We start from the raw sequence: 24,130 nt of genomic DNA, 5'->3' as shown, positions 1-24,130 counted from the left end.
GTCTTTCAATATTATTTTTATTTTACTTGTGGTGTTATTATGAATTTGAGTGATGTTACTTTCTTCTACTAAGGCTGCTAAAACTTTATCTCCTTTTTCCTCATAGTTTCTTATAAGATACCCAAAAAAATTTTAAAAGGCACACTGATTTGAATGAAACTTATCATAAGCTATGAAATGAATCAATTAGATTTGCTCCATTATTTTTTATATCTAGTATTTTAATGCTCGGTCCGATTGAAACAATACTGCAAGATAAACTTGATTTTTTTTCTCTCTAAAACAATATAAATTTCAAAGATTCATCAAACAATCTTAAAAAGATTTTTTTTTAAAAAAACGAATTGATCTAGGTTTAAAGCTATCTCGTTCGAAAGAAGAATTAAACAACTTTATTGTTCTATTTCTCTACTCTAAGTTTAAATTCGAAAACATGAACTCAACATCCTCCATACCTCCTAGCCGAACTTAAGTTTGAATCACTCACACAAAGATAATAGAGAATTGTAGGGGAGAAAAATACATACACACAATGGATATACAAAGTAACCATTGCCCTTAAAGCATTTTGGCGTTGAATATCAAAATGGAATATGTTACTTTGTTGAATTTTTGTTTCGTCTTCCTATGATTTACTCTTGTGGATGACTTTGTTCTATCTTCCTCTCTTTTTTTTTAGTTTACCTTTTTAAGTTTTTGATTAATATTCTCATTTATCCTTTGAAAAGTGTTCAATGTCCAAAAGAAAATACTTACCCCACCAACAAGAATTTTTCGCACTCTTTCATCCGTTCTTTAACTTTTTATCTCTTGAAATTTTTCTATAAAAAATATTCCAATCAAAACACAAAGATTTTGTTAAGCCGATTTTGTCCCTAGACGTGTCTTTGTGCATGTCCATTAAATTCATAAAATAAGGATTAGGCGTGTCTGTTTTAGTAAATTTCAGTTTATGATGGGATTCCTTTGGGCTAAGAAAAACGTGTGACCATCATGAGACACGAGCGTAACTAAAACCATGCAACATCGAATATTCTTCTTTTAAAAAAAAAAATTCTTTTCAAAAAGGCTTTTTTGAATTGTGAAATATTCTTAAATGTATAATCTATACAAGATATAATTATACATGAATATTCGAATTCTTGTAACCAATAAAGCGAAGTAATGTATATTTTTGAGTACAAGAGAATTCATCTGAGGAATTTTCGAACTCTAGTAACAAATTGCGTTAATTCATCTCTGTCATTTGTATATCGACCGTCCGCAACTAAACCATTTGGTAAAGTATTTAGATCGATATGATATAGGTGATTCGTCGCATGCAGAACCTTATCATTTAGAAGAAAGAGAACTAATAAACGGTCTCATCGCGATCTAACAAAATAACGTCTGACATCTCTATTCATAACAAAATTTTAAGTGAATATGCAGAAATAACATTGTTGAAACCAGTCTAAAATAGAATGACTTGTGAACTAACGATCATCACTAGTGTTGGACGATTTTGTGCTTTGCAATTATGTGGTCTCATACTCTCATATATGATCCCATCAAATGTTTAATGTTTAATCTAGGTATGATAATTTGTGTAGCTTCCGCTGCCCAGCTTAGAGGGGTGGGCAGAGGTGCGACGGCCCGGAGTATATATAATAATAGGCCAAAAAAAATTTTTTTGCCCTAAAGCTCCCAAATATATTGGGCCGAGGCTTCCGCATATCACAAATTTTCCAAAAGGGTTAAAATTTACATGGAATTTAATATTCTTATAAAAATATTAAGACAATTAGCCACCTAAAAAAAGGATTAATAGTAAAAAAAATTCATCATGAGAAATATTTGTTTTTACACACACACACACATATATATATATATATATATATATATATATATTAAAATTATGATATATGTATATAAAATTGAAAATCATAATTTTAATAAAATAAAGATGTACAGAAATTATATAATTAACATATTTTAGAACATTTATCTTAATTTGGGCGGATATTATAAAAGGTACAACGAGAGCTTGACATAGTACCCCCATTTTAACTACTTTCTGTCTGGATTTTAATCTCATTGGCCCCTTTGGGGAGAATCATTCTTTGAAAAACCCCTCTTTATTCTCACTACCCTCTTTCCTTCCCAATTTTTTCATAAACCAATTTTACCCATTATCCTTTCTTTTATCTATTTAATTCTACATTTAATTTAATACCAACAAATTCTTTATTCAACCAATCAAAAACATTCTCTCTCTTCTCTCATTAAAATCTAAACCTAACAAATCAACCTATCAAATCAACCCACCTTCAACGATATAAATCCTTCCTACGTCTCTTCTCTTCTTCTTCTTTTTCTTCTTCCTCTTCTTCATCTTCAGCAGCTCCGACGTTCTTCTTCAGCAGCTCCAACGTTCTTCTTCTTCTTCTTCTTCTTCTCCATCCACCATTAAAAGATTTTTATCTTCTTCTTCTTACGATTCAAGCATCTCCAAACTAAAAGCGAATTCTTCTTCTTCTTACGATTCAAGCATCTCCAAATTCTTATCTCGTCTTTTCTTTTTCTTCTTCTTCTTCTTCATCCACCATTGAAGCTTACCATTAAAGCTTACGATTATGCATCTCCAAAGACATATCTCTTCTCTTCTTCTTCTTCTATTCCCACCATATTGTAAGGTAAGTATACTTGTTTTCTTAGTGTAGTATGATTGAGAAAAGTTGAATTCGTAGCTTGAATAGGGTTATTTGTTAAAATATTTTAGGATTGCAGATTTGGGACAACTGAAACTATTAGGTACAACTAAGTAGAATATTTACGGAAACCCTAAGTTTGGTGCAACTGGGACAAATGTGTACAACTATGTTGATGGTCTGCTACGAAAGTTGTGAAATTATATGCCGTTTTTCTCTCTTTCATTTTCAGGGACAATGAAAAAGAATTCAGTCATAAGCTTTGATGGAGACGATGCAGGTGGTCTACCAATGACGGTGACGTTGATGGAGACGATGCGGGTGACCAATGTTGATTTATGAGTGCTATTTATTAGGATAATTAAAAAAACGATATTGTTTGTATTGGTTTTGTTTATGAAACTTATATGTTCTGTGTTATACAACTAAGTTTTATGAGTGCTATTTATTAGGATAATTTAAGAAACGATATTGTTTGTATTGGTTTTGTTTATGAAACTTATATGTTATGTGTTGTACAACTAAGTTTTAGTCGGTACAACTATGGTTGATTGCTTTGTCGTAGCTGTGCAAATTAAGTTGTTCAGTCTTGGTACAACTAAGTACAACAGGTACAACTAAGGTCTATTGTCTTGGCCAATTTTATAATATGAAAAATTAAAACCAAATTGAAAAACTTAAAAACATGCATACACGATGGTAATCAAACTACACAACAAGTTTTTGACATAAAATCCCACATTCATACACTAACAACCTTATACTTTCATGGTTACTTTGTAGTTTTGAACTAAAATTTTATAAATTTTTGAAATACTTGTATTTTGATAAATATAAATACACAGATACAAAGTAATGGTATTTTTATGAGGCAATACCATCGGTTCCACGCACAAAAATTAAACTAGAGTTGATAACAACTAGATTTACTAAATTCTCTATATTGTACAACTATGAAAAAAATGTGCAACCGGGTACAACTGTACAACTATGAACAAATTTGTGCTATTTTTAATTATTATTTTCAAAATAACGGCGCCAAGGTAAGCTATTTGTCAGATTTTTTTAGATATTTTGAGATATCTGTAGATTCTTTTAGATATTTTCAGATATTTAACTGTTTTTTTTAATAAAAGCCCTTACAACCTACATATTTGTCAGATTTTTTGAAAAATTAAGATTTTTTTTTTTTAGTTCTAAACTCTTAGATTATATTCAATACATAGATTCATACATAAAAATATTAAGATTCAGATTCAAAGATACATACATAATTAGATAGGTTTTTAAACCAAAAAAACATAAACCCAGAAACATAGTTGTACCTGATCGTACCAGTTGTACCTAAACAATTAGCTTCATACATAACCTTAGAAACCAAAACACATCCGAACAATTGTACCTAAACACTTAGATTTATAAAAAACCTTAGAAACCAAAGAGCCTTGGGTAAAAAACAGTCTCTCCATCACCTCTACTATCACCAACAACCTTGGATACAAAACAACCTCTCCATCACCTCTATAATCACCATAATCTATGTTAAAACTAGCAGCCATGGTCTCACAATCAGACCTCACTACAGTTGCTATCTCTGAATGCTTTGGATCTAATTGCTTTTGTCTTTTGGCACTTCTAAGAGAGGCATATGGTTCGCTTCTACAACTAGATCCCCCTCCTCTTGTAATAACCATTGTAATTAGTACCTGCAATAACAAATACAAATTCAATATCAAACATTCAAAAACAGTCTCAAATTCTATATAAATAACTACAAATTGGAACAAATTCAATCCGAAAATTACAACAAATTCTGATCCAAAAATTCATCCGTTTCACAAACAAAACCCAAAAGACATACGATGTTCTCGGAAGTGTTTTTTGCCTTGGAGGCGACAACCGAGCCGATCAAGTGCTTGACCAGTTTCCCGGATCCAGAATCCTACGTTGTACAATGCTTTTCTCATTGTTCCCATCGTCTTCTTCTTCTTCTTCCCCACGAGAGATCGATTTACGTTTTATCAATGAAATCGAAAAGGGGGTTTTCTTTCGCTGGAGCCAAAATTTGTCTATTTTGTTGGTTTGGAGTTGTCGTTCTTCTTCTTTGAGAGAAAAAGGAAAAAGATGAGAAATGAGAAAAAAAATTGGGTTAGAGTTTTTTTTTTTTTTTTGCCAATTGGGGTTAGAGATTCGATCCTTAGAATGGGGAATTAAAAGATCCGAAACCCGATCCAACAAATATGGATATAGATCCAAAGTTAGGTTGGGTCCGTAATTATGTCGAAAAGTCTATATTTTTTTGGTCATTTACTATTTTTCTGAATTAAACAAAACAAATAAACATATGTTTTTTATAAAGGGGGCTAAATAGAGAATGTTTGGAGGAGAGGGGGTCGACGAGATTAAAGTCCTTTCTGTCTTGAGTTTTATATCAAGTTCACGTTTTAGACCCAGTGAAATTTTAAGTTTAGGTCGAAAGGAGAAAATATAAAATAGATTTACTGAAGACGACGACAACAACAACAAAGAATAAAGAGTGATTGAGAGTTTCAAGTTTCCAACTATGATTCTTTTAGTATTACAATTTTCACACTTTACTTTCATCTCGAAGCTCTGTTGTGTGTGGTTGCGGTTCAAGGTTCATGGCTATTAACACGGCTATGGAGTTCGAGCATCTCCTGATGGTTGGGGTCGACCGAGAGTGCTGCACGACAGTCCCGCAACGCACTAGTGACATCACCAATGTGCTCGTGGAAAGCCGCTCTTAAGTGAAGAAGATGAAGATCCGCTTTAAACGCGATAGCTCGGGATAACTCCGCAATAGCCTCTCTCTCCTTCCGACTATCCATCAACACTATCAAAAACCCACAAAAGAATAACGAAAAATCGAGTTTCGGTTAAGCCAATTATTTTCCGAGATGACAAAAAAAAAGAGTATTAAGGGTTACAAGTGAAGAAAAACCTGCAGCGCGATATCGATAAGGATAAACCCGGAGAGGGTCTAACCGGGTGACCATTTCAAGATCAGATTTGGCGAGTTCACGATCACAATACTCGGATCTTTTCTCATAGGCGGATGCATTGTTTTGAGCCTTTTCGATTAGTCTGGTCATTTCTTCGTAGGCTGCAGCTTTGTCATTTCTAAGGAAATGGACACGAGCTAGGCCTTGGTGTGCACGTGTGTGCCTCACCTTAAGAGCGTTTATATAGCAATCCGCAGCTAAGTCTAGCTTCTCGCAATCAACATAGACGCTACCAAGATTGTTCAGAGCCTAAAACAAAACAAAAACAAATAGCAATTTCATAAAGACTAAATCGGATGCATCTATTCGCCTGAGCATAAACACAAAACAAAATCGACTCAAGCCAAAATATTTAAACCAAAACCAAAGTGTACATTTCACAAAAACCAGGCAGTAACATAATTGACTAATACTGACTAAACCGAACCGAAACAGAACTTAATGCAACCAATTCCAATAAACCTGAAACATAGTTTTTCTCTTCACTGATTAACAAATAGATGTACTGATGATGGTGAACAACCGTACCTGACCTTTGCGCAACCTATCAGAGGGGCATTTAAGAGCATCTTCAAGAAGTGAAACAACAGTCGAAGAACTCGATGGATCGAGGCTAGATTCCGCTAAGGCATAAGCTTGGAGGAAATAAGCTTCGAATGATCTCTTTATTCTAATGGATTCCTTAGCCTTTTGAAGCCCTTCTTCGCAGTGACCTGTATCATACAAGATCCATCCTTCGTAAACTAGTCGCTCGTGGTCACTCGAGGCATGCTCCCGGGCTAACTGTAAACTACGCATTGCTGCTTCGGGACAATTCAACCTGGTCAAAACAAAGGTATGAAAATGAGATGCTTAAATAACGGTCTTGTTAGGACAAAACCGATCAAAAACATAACTGAAGTCACCAAATTATATATTTGATTAATACCACACTCTAAACAAAACAGATAAATTCAGTGTAAAAATTCACTCGAACTAAAACCGTACTAAACCGGTCTTACTTTAGCTACTATTTTTCAAGAACTTAAAACCTGAATAAAAATACGAATTGAACACCACTATGGCTTGGTAACCATATTATAGGATGAATACGAGAGTGCTGAATTATAAAAAAATTACCTTAGGAGAAGCAAAGATTGCCTGAAGTAAAGAACACCTTTGCAAGCATCGGATTCGAGCATCTGATAGATTACGGAAAGAGAACCTATATCATCAACATTCGACCATTTCTCATATAGCTGCATCCAACAATCTGCAGTTGTCCAATTCTCGACATGCTCATACACAAGCGTCCGGAGCTGCCTCCCAGCTACTTTCCCATCGAACATTCGATAATCCGGACACAGAGTAAGAGCCGCCTGGATATCACGAAGAGCCGCTTCATAGTCATCCATACCAAGATAAAGACAAAACCGAATTTCTAAGCATTCTAAAGCAAGTTTAAACCCCAAGATCCGATTGATTTCTTCAAGCGCAGCCTTAGCATTTTGTTTCGACATTAGAGTGACAGCTCTATACATGTAAGGATATGTCAAAGTCGGGTCCAATTCAGTTGCCTTCTCGAGATCTTCCAATTTCTTATCACCCTCACAATAGAAAGACCTTTCCTGATACATCCACCCGAGAGGTGGCGAAACAGAGGAGATTACCGAGCTTAGCTTCTCGTAAGCCCAAAGCCGATGCCCTTGGATGTATCCTAGTCTTGCTAAACCAGTAGCAGAATACACATGGCCTAAATTAAAAGCTGATTCAAAAGCTTCTTCGGCCTCCCGGTATTCTTTCCTCAATAGCCTCATACACCCTAACCGATGGAACCCCAATACTTGTTGCCGGTCATTTTCTGCAAAGTCAACTAGTTTCTCCAAGAAACCCAATGTTCTGTCAGACCGAGGATCTATACGCATCGAGACTTCACTTAAACAAGAGTATAAGGAGAATGAAGCATTTCCTGCCATGGTTGAGACTTGAGATCTATTAACTCGAGTCAGAACCTCGACAACACGCTCATCCGTCAAACTATCGGGCATCTCATATAGAAAAACTTGCAGACACGATGTAGCTAGGATGGGGGAATTTTCTTCGAGTGCAAAGTCCATAAGCTCAATGGCACATTCCATAGAAGAAATCAAAGATGCCAATTCTCTATCGCATGCATCTTTGAGTCGCTCGCAGCAAAACTTGTTTGCGAAAACTAAAACTTCCAAAAGAAGGTTCTTGGAAACTCCGATTAATACACCCACAACGCTGAAATCTCTAACAACCCGCATAGCTGACGAGGATACATGATTTTCTGACATATCTATCTCATCAAGAAGTGATTCCGTGAAATTCCCATAAAGCATTGCATGAAATGGAGCTGAAAGACTGGCAATTTTTTGCCTCTGGCAAGCTATCTTATCTTCTCCTATCTTAAACACAACATTTTTCGATACACTGCGCTTGGTCTTCACAGATGCTGCCTCAGGGGAAAAAGCAGTAATAGCTGGGAAATAGGATGCAATATCCAGCGGCACAAATTCTTCAGAAAATTTACCACAAGAAGAAAGCAAATCTGTGATAACTTCTTCTCCTTGTTTCTCATACCTCAACCAAGACCCAAATACAACTTTCTCATGTACAGTAGTAGCCTCTTGCCAAGCTGACTGAAGGCTTCTCTGTCTAAGTTTGGTCTCGCCAAGACCTCTAAACACTTGATACTGCAATAAATACAGAATCGATCTCTCCTGCAAAGGGCAAGTCTCGAGTTCTTCGTGAATCTGAGCTAGAACTTCTACGTAGTTGACAGGTTTATAATGCGGCAGTATCTGCGGCTGAGGAACTTTGATAAACGATTCTCTGCATAGTGGACTACAAAAGACCAAATATTACTCCATATACAAAACGTCTCAAGCTCAATAACCAATAAGAAGATACGCAGGAAAGAAGAAACTTACGCAGATGAAGAGGCAGAGGAAGATAGCTTCCCTCTCTCAACTTGAAGCCATGACTGTGGATTCAAGGAATCGAGCTGTGATTCTTTACAAGAATCAGATGGGTAAAAAGTCCTCATCTGACATAACAGATGAAACAAATCCCAGATCTCCAGGATAGCCAGAGGATAATCAAAACACTATCTTCTTGTCGATTTCACACTACCCAGCCCAGAAACTAAGTGAAGATGTGTTAACTAATGGAATCTTATACAAACAAAAAAATCTGAACTTTGGTATTATGAGATCTTCCAACACCTAAAGCTAAAGCATTTCTCTATGTGCAGCAGATAGAACAAACCTAAATACATAAATGAGAATTACAAAACTCAGTCGAAACAACAGATAAAAACCCTACAAAGAAATTAAGAGACCAAAACTACATACAGCTTTCTCAATCTACCAGCAGTGGTAACACAATCTAGTGGCTAAACCCAGAAAAATCAAAGAGAATCTAACAAATCTAGGATGTCTTAGACATCAAAAAGTAAGAATCTTTGAACCAGCGAGACAAAGGAAGAGAAACGACCAGTGTGGTTGCGCGAGGTTCTGCAATTTCAAGAGAAAACCCTAAAACAGAGGAGGTGTGCTATGGAGAGATTCGGACAAGTTTGAGCAAAAGTGAATCGAAGTGAGAGAGAGAGAGATGTGAGCAGAGAGTGGGAAATATTTTTCCAAATTCTCAGAGCTCTTTTGCTTCATTGGTAAAAGGGAAAGTTTTTCTTCTTTTCAATTGTTTTTTTTCTCATATCATCATCCTCTCTTCTTCTTCTTCTTCTTTTTTTTTTTTTTTTAATTGAAGATCTCCACACAAACAGTAATCACCACTATCGGATTCTTCTTCGGCCACTCTTCAAGAGATGGCTAAAAAAATTTAAAAACTAAATTATCAATTTTTCTATTAATTACTCTCTCCGTTTCAAAATATAACAGGTTTTAGCTAAAAGTACGCTCATTAAGAAGATATACTTTTTAAAAGTCCAGCCAATCATAAAAGAGGCTACATAATAAAAATAATTATAAAATATTAAAGTAATATATAATTTGCATAGAAATTTGAAAACGATTTATATTTTGAAACAAAAAAGTTTCTCCAAAACGCCTTATATTTTAAAACGGAGGTAGTATAATTTGTACATTCTACAATAATGTATACAAAAATGATCGAGCATATGTTTAGACAGCCTTTTTGTGTCTCAACTACAAAACAAAGATTCTTTTCGATAAAATATATATATATTTAAGTCCAATCCTATGATTAGTAATCTAATCTGGGAAACTACATTCTAATTTTATTTACATTAAACAAGTTAAACTGTCATTTGACCACCGAAACAAACAAAAAAATTATAAAAACTAGCGTGAAAATTAAAAACTGCATCATTATAAACAATTTCAGTTTCAATGTTATTTATCTCGACTCTCGAGGATACCTACACTTGACATATTCCAAATTAATCTTTCTCGTTCCACGAAACTCAATTGTTGCGTACACATCGTTTTTTTATCCAATTTTAAAACATTTTTATTTACTTTTTATTTATTTAAAATAAATTCTACTCGGAAACAATTTTTACAAATATTAAATCGACGAAACTATTATAAAATAAAAATCAGAGTTATACAAATCTATTTATATAATACGAGTTTGATAAATTATTAGAAAATCTAGCTAATTATCAATCAACTAAGAACACTTTTTTTTCCCTTTGGACACATCAAAGAAACAGAACCATCCTTGTCACGGTTCATGCTTCATATCCGGTTGCCACGTGTGATCTCCGGTTTAACCGAGAGCTTCATGAACTTTCTTTTTCCACCGCTTTTCCCAGGAATATCCAAATTTTCTCGCTTTTTCTCGCTCGCAGGACAAAGAATCGCACCGATTCAACTTTCCTCTCTTTCGCTCGTAGTTCTTTTTCCTTGATTGTGATACAGTTATCGAAAGGATTCGAATTTTCCCGCGCTTTCCTTAATAATGTATCAGTGGAACTTACCGTATCGGAAAGATGACGTGGAAACAGGTTTTAGCTCAAGAAGGCCTTTATACCCAACGATGCTTGAAAATCCCGAGCTCCGGTGGGGATTTATACGCAAGGTTTACTCTATAATCGCCTTTCAGCTTCTAGCCACCGTCGCCGTCGCCGCCACGGTGGTCACCGTCCATCCAATCGCTCTGTTCTTCGCCACCACCGGACTTGGATTAGCTCTTTACATAGTCATCATCATCACGCCCTTAATAGGTACAATCATCACACACTTGTTTTAAAAATCACGTTTTGATGAAGTCTCAAAGCTGAAAATTTGGATTTGTGCTTCTCTCCGATGTATAGTGTTGTGTCCGTTGTACTATTACCATCAGAAACATCCGGTGAATTACTTGCTCTTGGGAATTTTCACTTTGGCTCTGGCTTTTGTTGTTGGATTAACATGTGCCTTCACCAATGGTAAGACTTGATCAACCACTTTTGTACTGAGATTTTGATTCTTGATTACTTCTTGTTAAGGATCCATTTGGCAACAAAGTTGTGTTTTTGCTGTTGGGGAATTGGCTCTAAATGGTACTTTTTATCGAAGTTGATTCGAAAGAACTTAGTTTTAGCATATGTATTTGGTCTCTCAATTTTTTTAAATACTCGATTGATTCTGGTTTTGATACATTTCTCAATGTTTTGTCGTTCCAATGTGTATATGTTTAAATCTTACTCTGTGTTGGAACAGGGAAAGTGATTCTCGAGTCAGCGATCTTGACATCGGTTGTGGTGCTTTCCCTCACATTATACACCTTCTGGGCTGCTAGGAAAGGATATGACTTTAATTTCCTTGGACCCTTCTTGTTTGGCGCTCTCACCGTGCTTATTTTCTTCGCCTTAATACAAGTAAAGCTACTTATCTGAAATTCACCATATGCATTGGAGACAGTGAGAGTTTCAGGCTTAGCTTATGAAGTTTTGGTAGCATTCTTTAGGCTAAAGAGTTAGAAACTTGATTTCACATTAGACATTACAGAGCACGGGAGATATAAGCCTATCGGATATGGTAGTTATGATAGGAATTTTTCGAGGCCAAAAAATGAGAGACTTGATTTCACATTAGACATTACAGAGAAGGGATTTAGTCTATGAACTGTGCTAGTTTTGGCAGCATTTTTTACATTAAGAAATTAGAAACGTGATTTCTCACTATAGGCAGTACAGAGAATGAGAGCCTTAACTTTTGTATGTGGTACTTTTGATAGTATTCTTTTGGCTAGAAGGTGAAACTTGATATCACTATAAGTAGTGCATAAAATGATAAATTTACCTATGAATTGTGGTTGCTTTGGGTTGCATTACCAGGTTTCCGTTGTGGTTTAGCCTAGGAACTATGATGTCACATGAGACATGTGACATTACAGAGAACAATCCTATTGTATATGGTAGTTTTAGTAGTACTATTTGTAGACATAGAAGTTTTAAACTTGATTTCACTATATAAACTACAGAGGATAAGAGTATGCTGATTAAATGTGGTAGCTTTGGATTGCATAACCAGGTTTCGTAACTTAATTTGGGTTATGTTGTGCAGATTCTGTTCCCATTAGGGCGGATATCGGTGATGATCTACGGTTGTTTGGTATCGATAATATTCTGCGGATACATAGTCTATGATACAGACAATCTGATCAAACGACACACGTATGATGAGTATATTTGGGCAGCGGTTTCGCTCTACCTAGACATCATCAACCTCTTCTTGTATCTTCTTACTGTACTTAGAGCCTTACAGAGATGATGATTATGAGGATGAAGTATTTAGCTTCTCTTGTCTCTTAAAAATGTTTAAATAAGAAAATAAAATTGTACATTTTTGTGGTTATATGTTCATGTGATGTGAGTGATTGTAGAGGGAACACAAAAACTGTGGATCATGTAATGATTATAACGAAAATGCCAAAGTATGTGTGTAGTGTAGCTAAGGACATCACGAGAAGTGCAAGTCTTTGTTTTTCTCATAAGAAAAATGGGATAATTGAAACTTTTAATAATAATATTTGTATTTAAATTAAAAAATAGGCTGTGACTTTTAATCTTGCATTGAATATATGTAGACCATTAGGTTTACATTTTAGGGTTAAAAATTAAGTTTAAAAGGTTAATGTTTAGGATTTGTGGTTTAAGTTTTTAGAGTTGTTAGGATTTAGGTATAGAATTTTGAGTTTGGGGTTTAGATTTAGACTATTTTGCTATTTTGAATTTTGAGTTTAGGATTTTTTTTTAAATGTTGATATAAAGAAAAGACTATTTTGATATCAAAACAAAAAGAAGAAGCAAAACATGGGAAGCCTCGAGGTGTGTGTTGAAGAAAAGGGAAACGAATGTTTGAAATTATGAAATGGTCCAAATGCAAATGGACAAATTAAAACAATAATGGTAACAAGAGTGATCAATCCAAATTGGGAAGTCTTGTAAGTTGTAACAGCTCATGCTGCTGCAACTATCTTTAAATTATTTAGTTTTCGCATAAGTCTAAAGATCTCTTTAGCTGCTTTTTTTTGTCAAAATTTTAGCGTACTGTGGGAAAAACAAGTAGAAAAACAGAGAGTTAAATTTTAAAACTTCAAAATTACTTTGATAATTCTTTTTTTTTTTTCTCTGTGTAATTGGATTTTTGGAATTTGTGGTCGCAATGCAGATTATGATACATTACGGTCAAATGTATGTGTAGCCACTAAGCCAATGAGGATGATGGGCAAGTGGTCTCTGGCGTGAGGGTTCGACCCATATTCTTTACTATGATGAAGTTTAAGATGAAAAGGGCTTAAGCCGCAACAAAAAGGAAAAACAAAAAGAAAATGGTCCATATTTTCTCGATCAACATAACAAAAAAACTAATGAACTACAAGCGTTTTTGTTGAATTGGATTTGTGAAATTTGTGGCTGCAATGCAAATATATGTTACATTAGGGTGAAATGTATGTGTAACAAATACATAATAATGTCAAAAAAAAAAAAAAAAAAAAAAACAAAGCCTTTGTAAGTCCTTTGATAAATCTTGCTTTCTCTAGTTGGATTTGAGGAATTTGTGGCCATAATGCAAATGTGATGATACATTACGGTAAAATGTATGTGTAGCCAATACATAATAGTGGTCCGTATTCTCTCCATGAGCTTAACAAAACTATGGATTACAAGCATTTCTGGTTTCATACATGCAATATTTTCTTGAGACCATTTCAAAATAAAGTTACTACGGTTTTGTTCTCTAGATATTAACAAAATAGTAATAAAACCAATAACTTTGTGGGTCCAATGGAAATGCAATCATGATTCATCTATGTTCCCTTCCTATAAATGCCTCATCTTCCTTCTCTCTCCCTCATCACTTTCAAAAATCCAAATGAGAGTTATTGGCTTTTGATCATTCTCATTCTATATTTTGTATTCCAAATTAAATAGTTAAACTAGAAGATGAGCAGCAAAAGGTCATCACAATATCACCAAGTAGAAATCCCTCCACCACAACCTTTCTTGAAATCACTAAAGAACACTCTCAATGATATCCTTTTCGCCGACGATCCGTTCCGTAGAATCAGGAACGAATCGAAAACGTCGAAAAAGATCGAGTTAGGGTTGCGACACGTGTTCCCAATCTTGGAATGGGCTCGTGGTTACAATTTGGAGTATTTGAAATCAGACGTTATCTCAGGGATAACAATTGCAAGTCTTGCTATTCCTCAAGGGATTAGCTATGCTCAGCTCGCTAATCTCCCTCCAATCCTTGGTCTTTGTACGCTTTCTTCCTCTTGTGATTATTTTTCACAATTGCAAGTCTCTTTTTCGCTATATGTGAGGATTTTACTATAGAACAATAACTCTTGAAGAAAAGTATTCATTAAGAATGATAAAAAAAAAAAAAAAAACATTTCAGTTTTGGTTTTGAGTTATTTTTTGTTTGAGTAGAAAACCAAACTACAATTTAAATTGTCTTCCATTTAGTTTGGTCCTAAATTTCATATATAATTGTGTTTGTGATTTCATATATATACACTATAACTAACTATATAATTATGTTCATATGGAAAATAAATAGACTCGAGCTTGGTGCCGCCATTGGTATACGCGGTAATGGGAAGTTCAAGAGATTTAGCGGTGGGAACAGTGGCGGTGGCCTCGCTGTTGACGGCGGCAATGTTGGGGAAAGAGGTAAACGCAGTGAAGAATCCAAAGCTTTACCTTCACTTAGCTTTCACCGCCACTTTCTTCGCCGGACTCATGCAAACCTGTCTTGGCCTCTTACGGTACGTAACACTCCAAAATCACACCCATATTTTTAAAAATAATACGTGAAAATCGATGTCTATTATTGGTTTACATATGATGGAATCATTATTACTCAATTTAAAAATAGTCATGGTAAAAATGACCGCTTGAATGTGCATGTGTTTATATATATAAATTAAAATATTTTGTAAAATTATGGTTGTAACTTGTAAGAGTTGTTTTTAGTGGTCTATATCATGCTTTAAAAGTGAGAAGGGAACATTTTGTTCGGCTGAATATCTTTGCCTCGTGCATGCTGTTTTGTTTTTCTTACCAACAGTAAAAAGGTGATACTCTATACAAAATAGAAAATAAGAAGAAAACAAAAAACATGAAGTTGAGATTATGTTCCATGTTCTGACTTCTGAGGCAAATATGTCAGAGGATAATAAGTTAATAACAATAGTAAGATCATAAAACTTAGTAATATAAAGTTGTTGACAAAAAAATGATAAAATTTAGTCTAACGTTTACAAACAAATTTCACGTGAAAAAAAACAAAAAAACAAATTCACGTGAACAAAACTAGAAAAATAAATTAACCAAAAATACAAACACATAGTTATATAGTAATTATGACTAAAAATTGATGGGGTTTAGTGAATGTAAAAAATCAGGTTAGGGTTCGTGGTGGAGATATTGTCGCACGCGGCGATTGTAGGGTTCATGGGAGGAGCTGCGACGGTGGTGTGTCTGCAGCAACTGAAAGGATTACTTGGCCTCCATCACTTCACTCATTCCACCGATATCGTCTCTGTTCTCCGCTCCATTTTTTCTCAATCTCATATGGTTCGTTTCAATATTGTCCACAAATTTTTATATAATTAAAATCGATAGTGATTCCCATTTTAGTATTATAATTTTATTTACATTTTTGGCTGAGAAAATAACACATTTTCGTAAATTGGGGCACTTGTTTCGTTTTAAATTAACTAAATTGAGTAGTTATTTAATATACACAATTATACATCTTCCACGGACCACATTTTAGTTAATGTTCAAGATTTGTAATATCCTCCCTTGTTTCTCTAAATACTATTTTTTGTTTTTTTTTTTCATTCTCTTAAAAGTTAAAATTAATTAGGACAGAGAAAAGTCCTTTCGGTTTGCTTAGTAATTAGTCTATCAGTATAAAAATAAATATGATATGTTTACTTATTCATTTCAACAGTAAAACAATGATTTTAAAACAATTATTTTTTTGGTTGAAATGTGAAAAGAGTTTTAGTAATGTATATATGGATTATTTTTAAAATTTGCAGTGGAGATGGGAGAGTGGAGTGCTAGGGTGTTGCTTCCTCGTCTTCCTTCTTACAACTAAATACATTGTAAGTTTAACTTCTTAATTTAATCTAGTATAAGTACTGATTAATACACGTTTTAGATTTAAATTTAAAATTAACAAAATATTAATGTAAGTGAAGAGCAAGAAGAGACCAAAGCTGTTCTGGATATCTGCAATGTCTCCACTTGTTTCTGTCATTCTTGGGACCCTTTTCCTTTACTTCCTTCATGCCCATTTCCATGACATCCAAATTGTACGTTTTTCCTCTCCTTTTCTTTTGCGTCTACGGCTAAAATCTCACAATTAGACTTGAACTTTTTACCATCGCATGCATTTTAGAAAACATTTCACAACTTTGCAAAATGTGTTGTTAAAGATAAACTATAATGCCAAACGAAAAGGTTTTTCCTTTGAAATTGCTAGTGCGTGTACTCATTTTATTTTGTTGGGGAACTAGATCGGGGAACTAAAGAAAGGGATTAATCCACCGTCAATCACACATTTAGTATTCACGTCACCTTATGTTATGTTGGCTCTCAAAATCGGCATGATCACCGGAGTCATAGCTCTCGCTGTACGTATTTGTTAAATCATATTTTTGTATAATTTTTTTAAAACTAATCTCTACCAATGGTGTCCTTAATTGATTGTCATAAATTTTGTTTAAAAAAAATAAAATAGGAAGGGATTGCAGTGGGGAGAAGCTTTGCAATGTACAAGAATTACAACATAGATGGGAACAAAGAGATGATAGCCTTTGGGATGATGAACATTCTTGGTTCCTTCTCCTCTTGCTATCTCACTACCGGTAAACTATATTATTTTCATTTGATCTTTACAATTACTTATCTTAATTAGTAAAGAGCATTTGCATATGTTTGGTCTGACTAATCACTTAATTAACGTTAACACTACATAAAAAGGTTATTAATTAACATAATTTGGTGATAAAATAATCAATAGTTGCGTCAAAGTTATCATAACAAATTACCAACGATTTAGCCAAAAAAAGGAAGCCTGTCATTATATATCAACCTGCATGTCATTATATATCAAGTGTGTATAGCTTTGAATGGTTGTAGTTTTGAGATGATTTTTTAGTTTTTGTTTTTATATCAAATGCTGATTATATATTCTTATAACATAATGATAATAAACTCTTAAAGATTTGACAAAAAAACGTAAATGGAAATTTTATGTTGATATATATATATATTTCTATAAGCCTATGTAAAAAAAAAAATTAAATTATGTTGAAGGGCCGTTTTCACGTTCGGCGGTGAACTACAACGCGGGTTGCAAAACAGCGTTATCAAACGTGGTAATGGCGGTTGCAGTGGCGGTGACGTTACTGTTCTTAACGCCGTTATTCTTCTACACGCCATTAGTTGTTCTCTCGTCGATCATAATCACCGCCATGCTCAGCCTAGTCGACTACGAAGCAGCCATTCATCTTTGGAGACTTGACAAGTTCGATTTCTTCGTTTGTCTCTCTGCTTACTTAGGCGTCGTTTTTGGTACCATCGAGATTGGTCTCATCCTCTCCGTACGTATATATATCTTAACTTCTTCATTATTAATTTACCCTTTAATCCTTATGCCACTCCCAACAAAACTCACAAGATAGAATAATGGAATAATTATATATAGGTGGGAGTATCAGTGATGAGGTTAGTGTTGTTCGTTGGAAGACCAAAGATTTATGTAATGGGAAACATTCAAAACACAGAAATATTTAGGAACATTGAACATTACCCTCAAGCCATCACTCTCTCTTCTCTCCTCATTCTCCACATCGATGGCCCTATTTACTTCGCCAACTCTAGCTACTTGCGAGACAGGTTATTTATATATATATATATATATATATATATATATATATCTTTATACAAATATTGAATCTTAGTTATTTATATGTGACTTATTAATCTGTTTTTTTTTTTTTTTTTTATGTATAACATTTTGATAGAATTGGAAGGTGGATTGATGAAGAGGAAGATAAATTGAGAACTAGGGGAGAAATCAATCTACAATACATTGTTCTCGATATGAGTGGTAAATAACTTTACGATATATATAGGTCTTGAATCCACACTTTTCTTTTGTTGTTGGCTAGGTTGCATTTTGATCAGCATGGGAAATATCTTAAAATGATACTATCTTCAAGAAACTATCGTGCTTGTTAGCTTGAAAACATTAACTATCAAAACTATATATCATTTGTTCACAACTTCACATACATATTTAGCACAATTAATCCGTTACTAGTAGGATTTTAATTTCAATAATGACACAAATGTAGAAACATAGTATTTTGGTCATAAAATATAAATTTTTGATCATTTTATTTTCGTGACATTTACATATATGATTTTAAAAATTTTAATCCTACAATTTGTTATTAGAATCGTTAATAGAATTAGCTTGCGAATAGCAACCATGATCAAGACGATGCTTTTTTTGAATCAATTCATCAGTTTCATTTTTGATAGAAATGTTGGATTCCAAAATATTAAACATCTAAATTTTTTTATATGTAACATCAAATTATATGAATGTAGCCGTGGGGAACATTGACACGAGCGGTATAAGCATGCTTGAGGAACTCAACAAATTCATGGGACGAAGAGAGCTTAAGGTATAAAAAGCCTTTTTTTTTTTTTTTATTACAAGTCCCCAAACATTTTTTGATTTAACGAATTGGTCTTCTAATTTTCTCAGCTAGTGATAGCGAACCCAGGAGCAGAGGTGATGAAGAAGCTAAGCAAGTCCAACTTCATAGAGAGCATTGGTAAAGAACGGATTTATCTCACGGTGGCAGAAGCCGTCGCGGCGTGCGATTTCATGCTCCACACGGCTAAACCCGACTCGCCGGTACCGGAATCTAACAACGTTTAAGATTTCTTCACATTGAAAATCTCACATTTCTAAAAGGTTTTATTGTCATCAAGAAATAAGAGTTGAAAAAACAAGAGTCTGTTATTTAAACGCACTACTACTACCGCGTCCGCGTTCAAAAACATAATCGCACACGCAGTTAAACAATTAACATTAATATATTGTTTGTTACTTGCGAGTGAAGTAACAACAGTCAATAACTTCAAGGAGACAGTGGCTGCTGAACGCAACCACAAAACGCAGACCGCTTCTTCGTCCTTTTCTTCATCGATACGCTTCTGGATCCACCATAGATATAGTCTCGAAGAAGAACTTTCGATTTGGTATCTGAAATCTTCGACCTAGCTCGATGCTCTCTCTCTCCTTCAAGTTTCATCAGGAGAAACTGAATCCTCTGTATCTCCAACTGTAACCTCCCAATCTTCTCTGATCCTCTTCTCGCATGTTCGTATATTCTCCTTCTTCTATCAATATCCTTCTCTGATTCGGCTTTTGTGGTCAGCTTTCGATTGACAGTAAACAGTTTCTCTATTGCTTCCTCTGCTTCTTCGAGCTGTCCTTTGATCGTTTCATACTCGTTTTCTCCTACTTTCGTCTTTTCCTTCTCCACTGTTTCGACTTTGCTTTTCAAATCTTCTACTGTGATCTGAAGATTCTCCAGCTTCTGTAAATCCGAATCAAGTTTTTCTAGAACTTTTCTCTTGTTTACTTCTCTGTTCGGATCCATGAATCCATCGAAAATCTCTAACTTATCGACAATCAGCGACTCTTCAGACAAGGATTTACCTTTGGCGGCTTTAACCACAGTTTCTGTCTTGTGAGTCTTCACTGGCTTCAGCTCAACAAAACCGTGATGATCTAACTCCAAATTTCCTTTCTTACTTACAATCTCGTACGATGATCCATCAGACGTTTGATCTAGCACAATATCTTTAATTACCATCTCGATTTCGTGACTCTGCTTCCGCATTTTGCCACTTCCTCCATCTTGCTTCCTCATGCTTCTTCCGCCGCCTGTTTTTAATTCTTTGATTTGTTTCAGTGACGCCTCAAGCATAGAGTAGGCATTTGTGTTCTCAAGCATCAAAAGCTTCTCCTTTTCCATTATTGCCTCTGCGACAGCTTTGATTCTCAAACACATACCTTCCAACTTGGGGAATTTATCCATTGAATCGTCACCCTGGTAAAAGAGATGAGAACATTAGTTCAAAACGGTTTCAATTTTATCAAAGAATCAACTTTAGAAGTGGAGATAAATGGCTAAGATAAACTACCTTTGAAATTTCATCCGCAGATTCACGACTCACGAAAACATAATCCTCCAAAGCTTTAATGCTTTCATTCAACAAGACAATAGCTTGGCTTCTTTTAGACTTTTCAATATTCACATCTTTCGATGCGCTTTTACTTTCAAGGTTCTTGCAGGCTTCAGCTAACTCCCGTGTCGTCGCTTCAATCAATGTTTCATGTACAGCCGAGATTTGCTTATCGCAGAAGAATGTCGCAGCTTGAGACTCCCACAATTCAGCCTTGCTCCTCTCTTTGAAAACCTCTTGATTCAGCTTTTCTTTCTCCTCTTTGATTTCTTCAAATTCCTTCTCCTTCTCACGTAACTGATTTTTCACATTAGTAATTTCATCTTCTAAGTGATGTTTCTCCGATCTGATAGAAAGCAGGTTTCTCTTTAGCTGCAAATTTTCAGTTTCAGCATCTGTTAACTTAGCACCAATCTTCTTTGCCTTACCCTCAAGGTCATTCTTCTCTGTTGCTATACCAACTGCTTCTAACTTAAGTTGCCGAAGCCATTCAATAAGAACAATGTTCTCAATGGCACTATGCTGGTTTTCAGAAATAAGACATGATTTCTCTTCTGAGAGTGACCGACAAGCTTCCTCAAACGTCTTCAGCTTCTTTCTGATTGATTCCAATTCAGAATTCAAATCAGATATAGATTTTTCCAGCATAAGGTTTTTCTCAACAAGCTTTTTCACAGTTTCCAATTTCTTCAAAAGAGCCTTCTTTTCGCTTTTTTCTCTCTCATTGCATTCTTTTAAGGCTGAGGTTTCCTCCTGCAATTCTTTGACTGATGACCCAACCAATTCCACCTGTTCTATCATGGACTGGTTTTTCTTCCCTACCTGACTTAATTCCTCTTTAAGACAGTATATTTCTTGCTGCAAAGCATTTCTCTGGTCCACTCTTAGTTCAACCTCTGCTTCAAGTTTTTGTATTGTTTCCTTTAAGCTTGAGACATCCTCTTGCAAACTTTTAATCGCTGCAACCGAAGTGAAATTGAGCTCATTGAGACCTTTGTTCTCAATCTTGGTTTTCTCAATTTCCTCATGCAACTCACTGTTTCGGATCTCCATGTCTTTCATGATCTGAGACCTGGTTTGAAGTTCCACAGCCAAATTATTGAGCTCCTCTTGAGACTGAGAGTGCAATTGCTGTAGGGTTTGAAACGCGGTCTCAGCTTCTTGGAAACGCAAATGCTCTTCTTGTACACAACTCCACAATTTGACCAGCTCTGTTTGCTTCTCTGTGAACTTCTGACTTTGATTCCCCAGTTTCTCCAAGAGACTATCCAGCTCAGAGTGGAGATTCTGATTTGATCTCTCAAGCACAAGACATTTCTCCTCAGAAAACTTTAGCTTAGCAACTCCATCCTCTATTTCAAGGCTAAGACTTTGTGTTTCTTCTTGAGCGTGGTGTAGTTTTACTTTTAGATCCGCAATTATATTTAGGCACTGTTGGAACTGAAGTTCAGAAGCTTCCTTATCCTTGATCAATTTCGAGACCGTTTGCTTCAAGTTTTCAACTTCTATCCCAGCCTTTTCAGCCCGCTCATTGATAAGCCTTGCATCTTCCTCAGCCTTCCTCAGTCTCTCTTCTAGGTTAGATATCGTATTCAAGCATTGCCTGTATTGAACAAGAGCAGCTTCCTTGTCAGTTTCTGCTTTAGCAAGGCTCTGCTTCAAAGCGAGAGCTTCAGCTTCAGCTTTGCTGGCTCGCTCATTTATTTTTCCAGCTTCCTTATGGGCTACAGAGAGTCCATCTTCCAAATTAGCTACCTTTTGCAAGCATTTTTCATACCGAAGAAGGCTGGATTCCTTTTCAGACTCTAGTTTGTAGAGGGTTTCTCTGAGCGTTTGGATCTCAGCTTCTGCACTTGCGGCTCTGTCATTTAGTCCCCTTGAGTCTTCTTGTGCACGAGATACTTCAGACTCTAGATTTGACAGTCTCTCCAAATTCTTCTCAAACTGTGCTAAGCTAGCTTCTTTTTCAACCTGCATCTTAGAAAGGGAGTCTTTTAAAGCCACAACCTCAGCTTCAGCTTTGCTAGCCCGTTCAGATCCTGATAGAATATGAGCCTTGAAATCATTTCTTCCTTTTCCATCCCCATCATTGAAATTGAGTCCTCTTCTTGCTTTGCCATTACTCACAAACGGAGGTTCTTCACTAAAATCTATATTCTTCTTGACATCATGGACATGAGATAAAGAGAACCCAAAACCATCTTTTTGCAACTCATCTGGGTTACCCCGAGCTCGAAAAGGAGGAAGCATGTCTGGTGTTTGTGGATCAACATCATTTGTCAAAGCACCAACATGTGACTCATCACCGAATATCAACGGAACTTGGTTTGGGAAAGCTTCTGCTATTGTCTCATGAGCCTTGTGGATTACGCCCGTTGCATGATTATATCTCTCAGCTAACGCGCGATATGCACGGTAGAACTCTTCAACCAATTTCATAAGCTCAGGACGTTTACGGTAATACATCTCTGCTCGCCTGGCAAAGGAATCTGCATCTTCTTCAAGAACCTTGATCATCTGCTTCACATTATTATCCATATCTGTCAAAAAAACAAGAAAAAACAATTTTTTGTAAAAATCACAGTTAGTCCAAAGAAAATCATAATGAAAATCATCAGCTATACAACACAGGCCAAAACAAAACGCAAGCTAAAGTAAGAAATCACGTATAGAACATTGCAAATAAGATACACGAGAAGTAGCTAGCCTTAACAACATATGTACCTGCAAGATTCTCTTGAAGCCATTTAGAATTCTTGGGGGTATTGTGACTATCCCACCACCATGAATACATACGTTTCGAGTTACTCTTGGCCGCAATCTCCATTTTCTTTTCCATCAAAATACAAACAAACCACAAGTATGTATGCACCAAATTCCGTCTCAAACTCTCACAAACTATCTAACAAAATACCTGAAGAAAATGACAAAAAGAAGAAACAGTAAACGAATTAATAGCAGAATCGGAGAAAAAATCAATAGCCAAACTAAAGCAACCAAATTTTTGAAAAAACTAAACGATTGTGATTTTCTACGATATGATGATTACCACAGAGATAATCTCATGTTCTTAAACACAGAGAACAACAAGTTTCGAGTCAGAAAAATCAAACGATCACACTCTAAAATGTCGATTATAGTGACCGGAGTGCTCAAAAATCACAATCCGACCTTTATCAAACCGAATCGGAAAACACTGAAGTCGAGTTCATACCCGGAAAAAAAAAAACGAATTGCACGTTGTTGATCGAAAATAACGAAGCGCTAAGTTTCTTCTTAAGAAATTCTCCTAGTGTAGCTAACGCTTCGTCGTCGTCTTCGCATACTCATGCCATCTTCTTCTTCTAGATCTCTCTCTCTCTTTTTCTCTATTAGTGTTTAAGCTCTGTTTCTGCTTTTTACGTTGTGAAGAAAGGTTTGCTTAGGTTATGAGTGGGATTAGAGAGAGAGATAAAGACTAGTCAAATGACGAAATTACCCTTGTGTACGATTTTAAAATGTTTTTTCCTAATAAAAAATGCTTCTTTTTCTTTATTGGGTTGCTTGGGATATTTGACTTCCTAAACTAATGTAATTAAAAGAGAAACAAAATTTTAATGTAAATTTATGCCATAAATGACGCCTGTGTTATCATGACATGTGATATT

The 24,130-nt window shown here is 35.3% G+C and overlaps 4 protein-coding genes and 1 long non-coding RNA gene across 5 annotated transcripts; 2 read left to right on the top strand and 3 right to left on the bottom strand.

Annotated features, from left to right (window-relative positions):
• Positions 1-3,899: 3,899 nt before the first annotated feature.
• LOC9308894 lies at positions 3,900-4,844 on the bottom strand. Its single transcript, XR_002331162.1, has 2 exons — positions 4,552-4,844; positions 3,900-4,396 (listed from the first exon to the last, which is right to left on the bottom strand). It is a non-coding gene; the product is annotated as an uncharacterized LOC9308894 (long non-coding RNA).
• A 323-nt stretch (positions 4,845-5,167) lies between these two features.
• On the bottom strand, positions 5,168-9,475 carry LOC9310969 (ETO1-like protein 1). The gene is made up of 5 exons (XM_021021578.1): positions 8,647-9,475; positions 6,833-8,560; positions 6,242-6,533; positions 5,653-5,962; positions 5,168-5,544 (listed from the first exon to the last, which is right to left on the bottom strand). The coding sequence occupies exons 1-5, from the start codon at positions 8,760-8,762 to the stop codon at positions 5,324-5,326; spliced, it is 2,667 nt and encodes an 888-aa protein (XP_020877237.1). The 5' UTR covers positions 8,763-9,475; the 3' UTR covers positions 5,168-5,323.
• A 1,029-nt stretch (positions 9,476-10,504) lies between these two features.
• On the top strand, positions 10,505-12,709 carry LOC9310968 (BI1-like protein). The gene is made up of 4 exons (XM_021020618.1): positions 10,505-10,925; positions 11,016-11,129; positions 11,404-11,561; positions 12,250-12,709. Exons 1-4 carry the CDS (start codon positions 10,661-10,663, stop codon positions 12,454-12,456), a joined length of 744 nt encoding a protein of 247 aa, XP_020876277.1. The 5' UTR covers positions 10,505-10,660; the 3' UTR covers positions 12,457-12,709.
• A 1,333-nt stretch (positions 12,710-14,042) lies between these two features.
• Positions 14,043-19,264, top strand: LOC9308893 (sulfate transporter 3.2). The gene is made up of 12 exons (XM_002874854.2): positions 14,043-14,451; positions 14,755-14,962; positions 15,602-15,773; positions 16,247-16,312; positions 16,409-16,522; positions 16,727-16,843; positions 16,951-17,077; positions 17,529-17,815; positions 17,920-18,110; positions 18,239-18,324; positions 18,831-18,907; positions 18,991-19,264. The coding sequence occupies exons 1-12, from the start codon at positions 14,133-14,135 to the stop codon at positions 19,165-19,167; spliced, it is 1,941 nt and encodes a 646-aa protein (XP_002874900.1). The 5' UTR covers positions 14,043-14,132; the 3' UTR covers positions 19,168-19,264.
• On the bottom strand, positions 19,230-23,903 carry LOC9308892 (protein NETWORKED 1C). The gene is made up of 4 exons (XM_021022318.1): positions 23,698-23,903; positions 23,208-23,397; positions 20,442-23,023; positions 19,230-20,347 (listed from the first exon to the last, which is right to left on the bottom strand). The coding sequence occupies exons 2-4, from the start codon at positions 23,320-23,322 to the stop codon at positions 19,370-19,372; spliced, it is 3,675 nt and encodes a 1,224-aa protein (XP_020877977.1). The 5' UTR covers positions 23,323-23,397; positions 23,698-23,903; the 3' UTR covers positions 19,230-19,369.
• Between the last annotated feature and the right edge of the window lie 227 nt (positions 23,904-24,130).

Source organism: Arabidopsis lyrata (assembly GCF_000004255.2).
Source record: "Arabidopsis lyrata subsp. lyrata unplaced genomic scaffold ARALYscaffold_6, whole genome shotgun sequence".
Taxonomy (NCBI): Eukaryota; Viridiplantae; Streptophyta; class Magnoliopsida; order Brassicales; family Brassicaceae; genus Arabidopsis; species Arabidopsis lyrata.
The sequence above is the reverse complement of the archived record's forward strand: the minus strand, read 5'-3'. Positions and strand labels throughout refer to the sequence as shown.

Coding starts and splice junctions, on each gene's coding strand:
- LOC9310969 (XM_021021578.1), bottom strand. CDS start 8,762: ATGAGGACTTTTTACCCATCTGATTCTTGTAAAGAATCACAGCTCGAT. Junction 6,534..6,832: donor CAATCTTTGCTTCTCCTAAG/GTAATTTTTTTA, acceptor TGTTTTGACCAG/GTTGAATTGTCCCGAAGCAG. Junction 5,545..5,652: donor TTATCGATATCGCGCTGCAG/GTTTTTCTTCAC, acceptor GGTTTTTGATAG/TGTTGATGGATAGTCGGAAG.
- LOC9310968 (XM_021020618.1), top strand. CDS start 10,661: ATGTATCAGTGGAACTTACCGTATCGGAAAGATGACGTGGAAACAGGT. Junction 10,926..11,015: donor CATCATCACGCCCTTAATAG/GTACAATCATCA, acceptor TCCGATGTATAG/TGTTGTGTCCGTTGTACTAT. Junction 11,562..12,249: donor TTTTCTTCGCCTTAATACAA/GTAAAGCTACTT, acceptor TATGTTGTGCAG/ATTCTGTTCCCATTAGGGCG.
- LOC9308893 (XM_002874854.2), top strand. CDS start 14,133: ATGAGCAGCAAAAGGTCATCACAATATCACCAAGTAGAAATCCCTCCA. Junction 16,523..16,726: donor ATTTCCATGACATCCAAATT/GTACGTTTTTCC, acceptor TTGGGGAACTAG/ATCGGGGAACTAAAGAAAGG. Junction 17,816..17,919: donor AGATTGGTCTCATCCTCTCC/GTACGTATATAT, acceptor AATTATATATAG/GTGGGAGTATCAGTGATGAG.
- LOC9308892 (XM_021022318.1), bottom strand. CDS start 23,322: ATGGAAAAGAAAATGGAGATTGCGGCCAAGAGTAACTCGAAACGTATG. Junction 23,024..23,207: donor GCTTCAAGAGAATCTTGCAG/GTACATATGTTG, acceptor TTTTTTTGACAG/ATATGGATAATAATGTGAAG. Junction 20,348..20,441: donor CTGCGGATGAAATTTCAAAG/GTAGTTTATCTT, acceptor CTCTTTTACCAG/GGTGACGATTCAATGGATAA.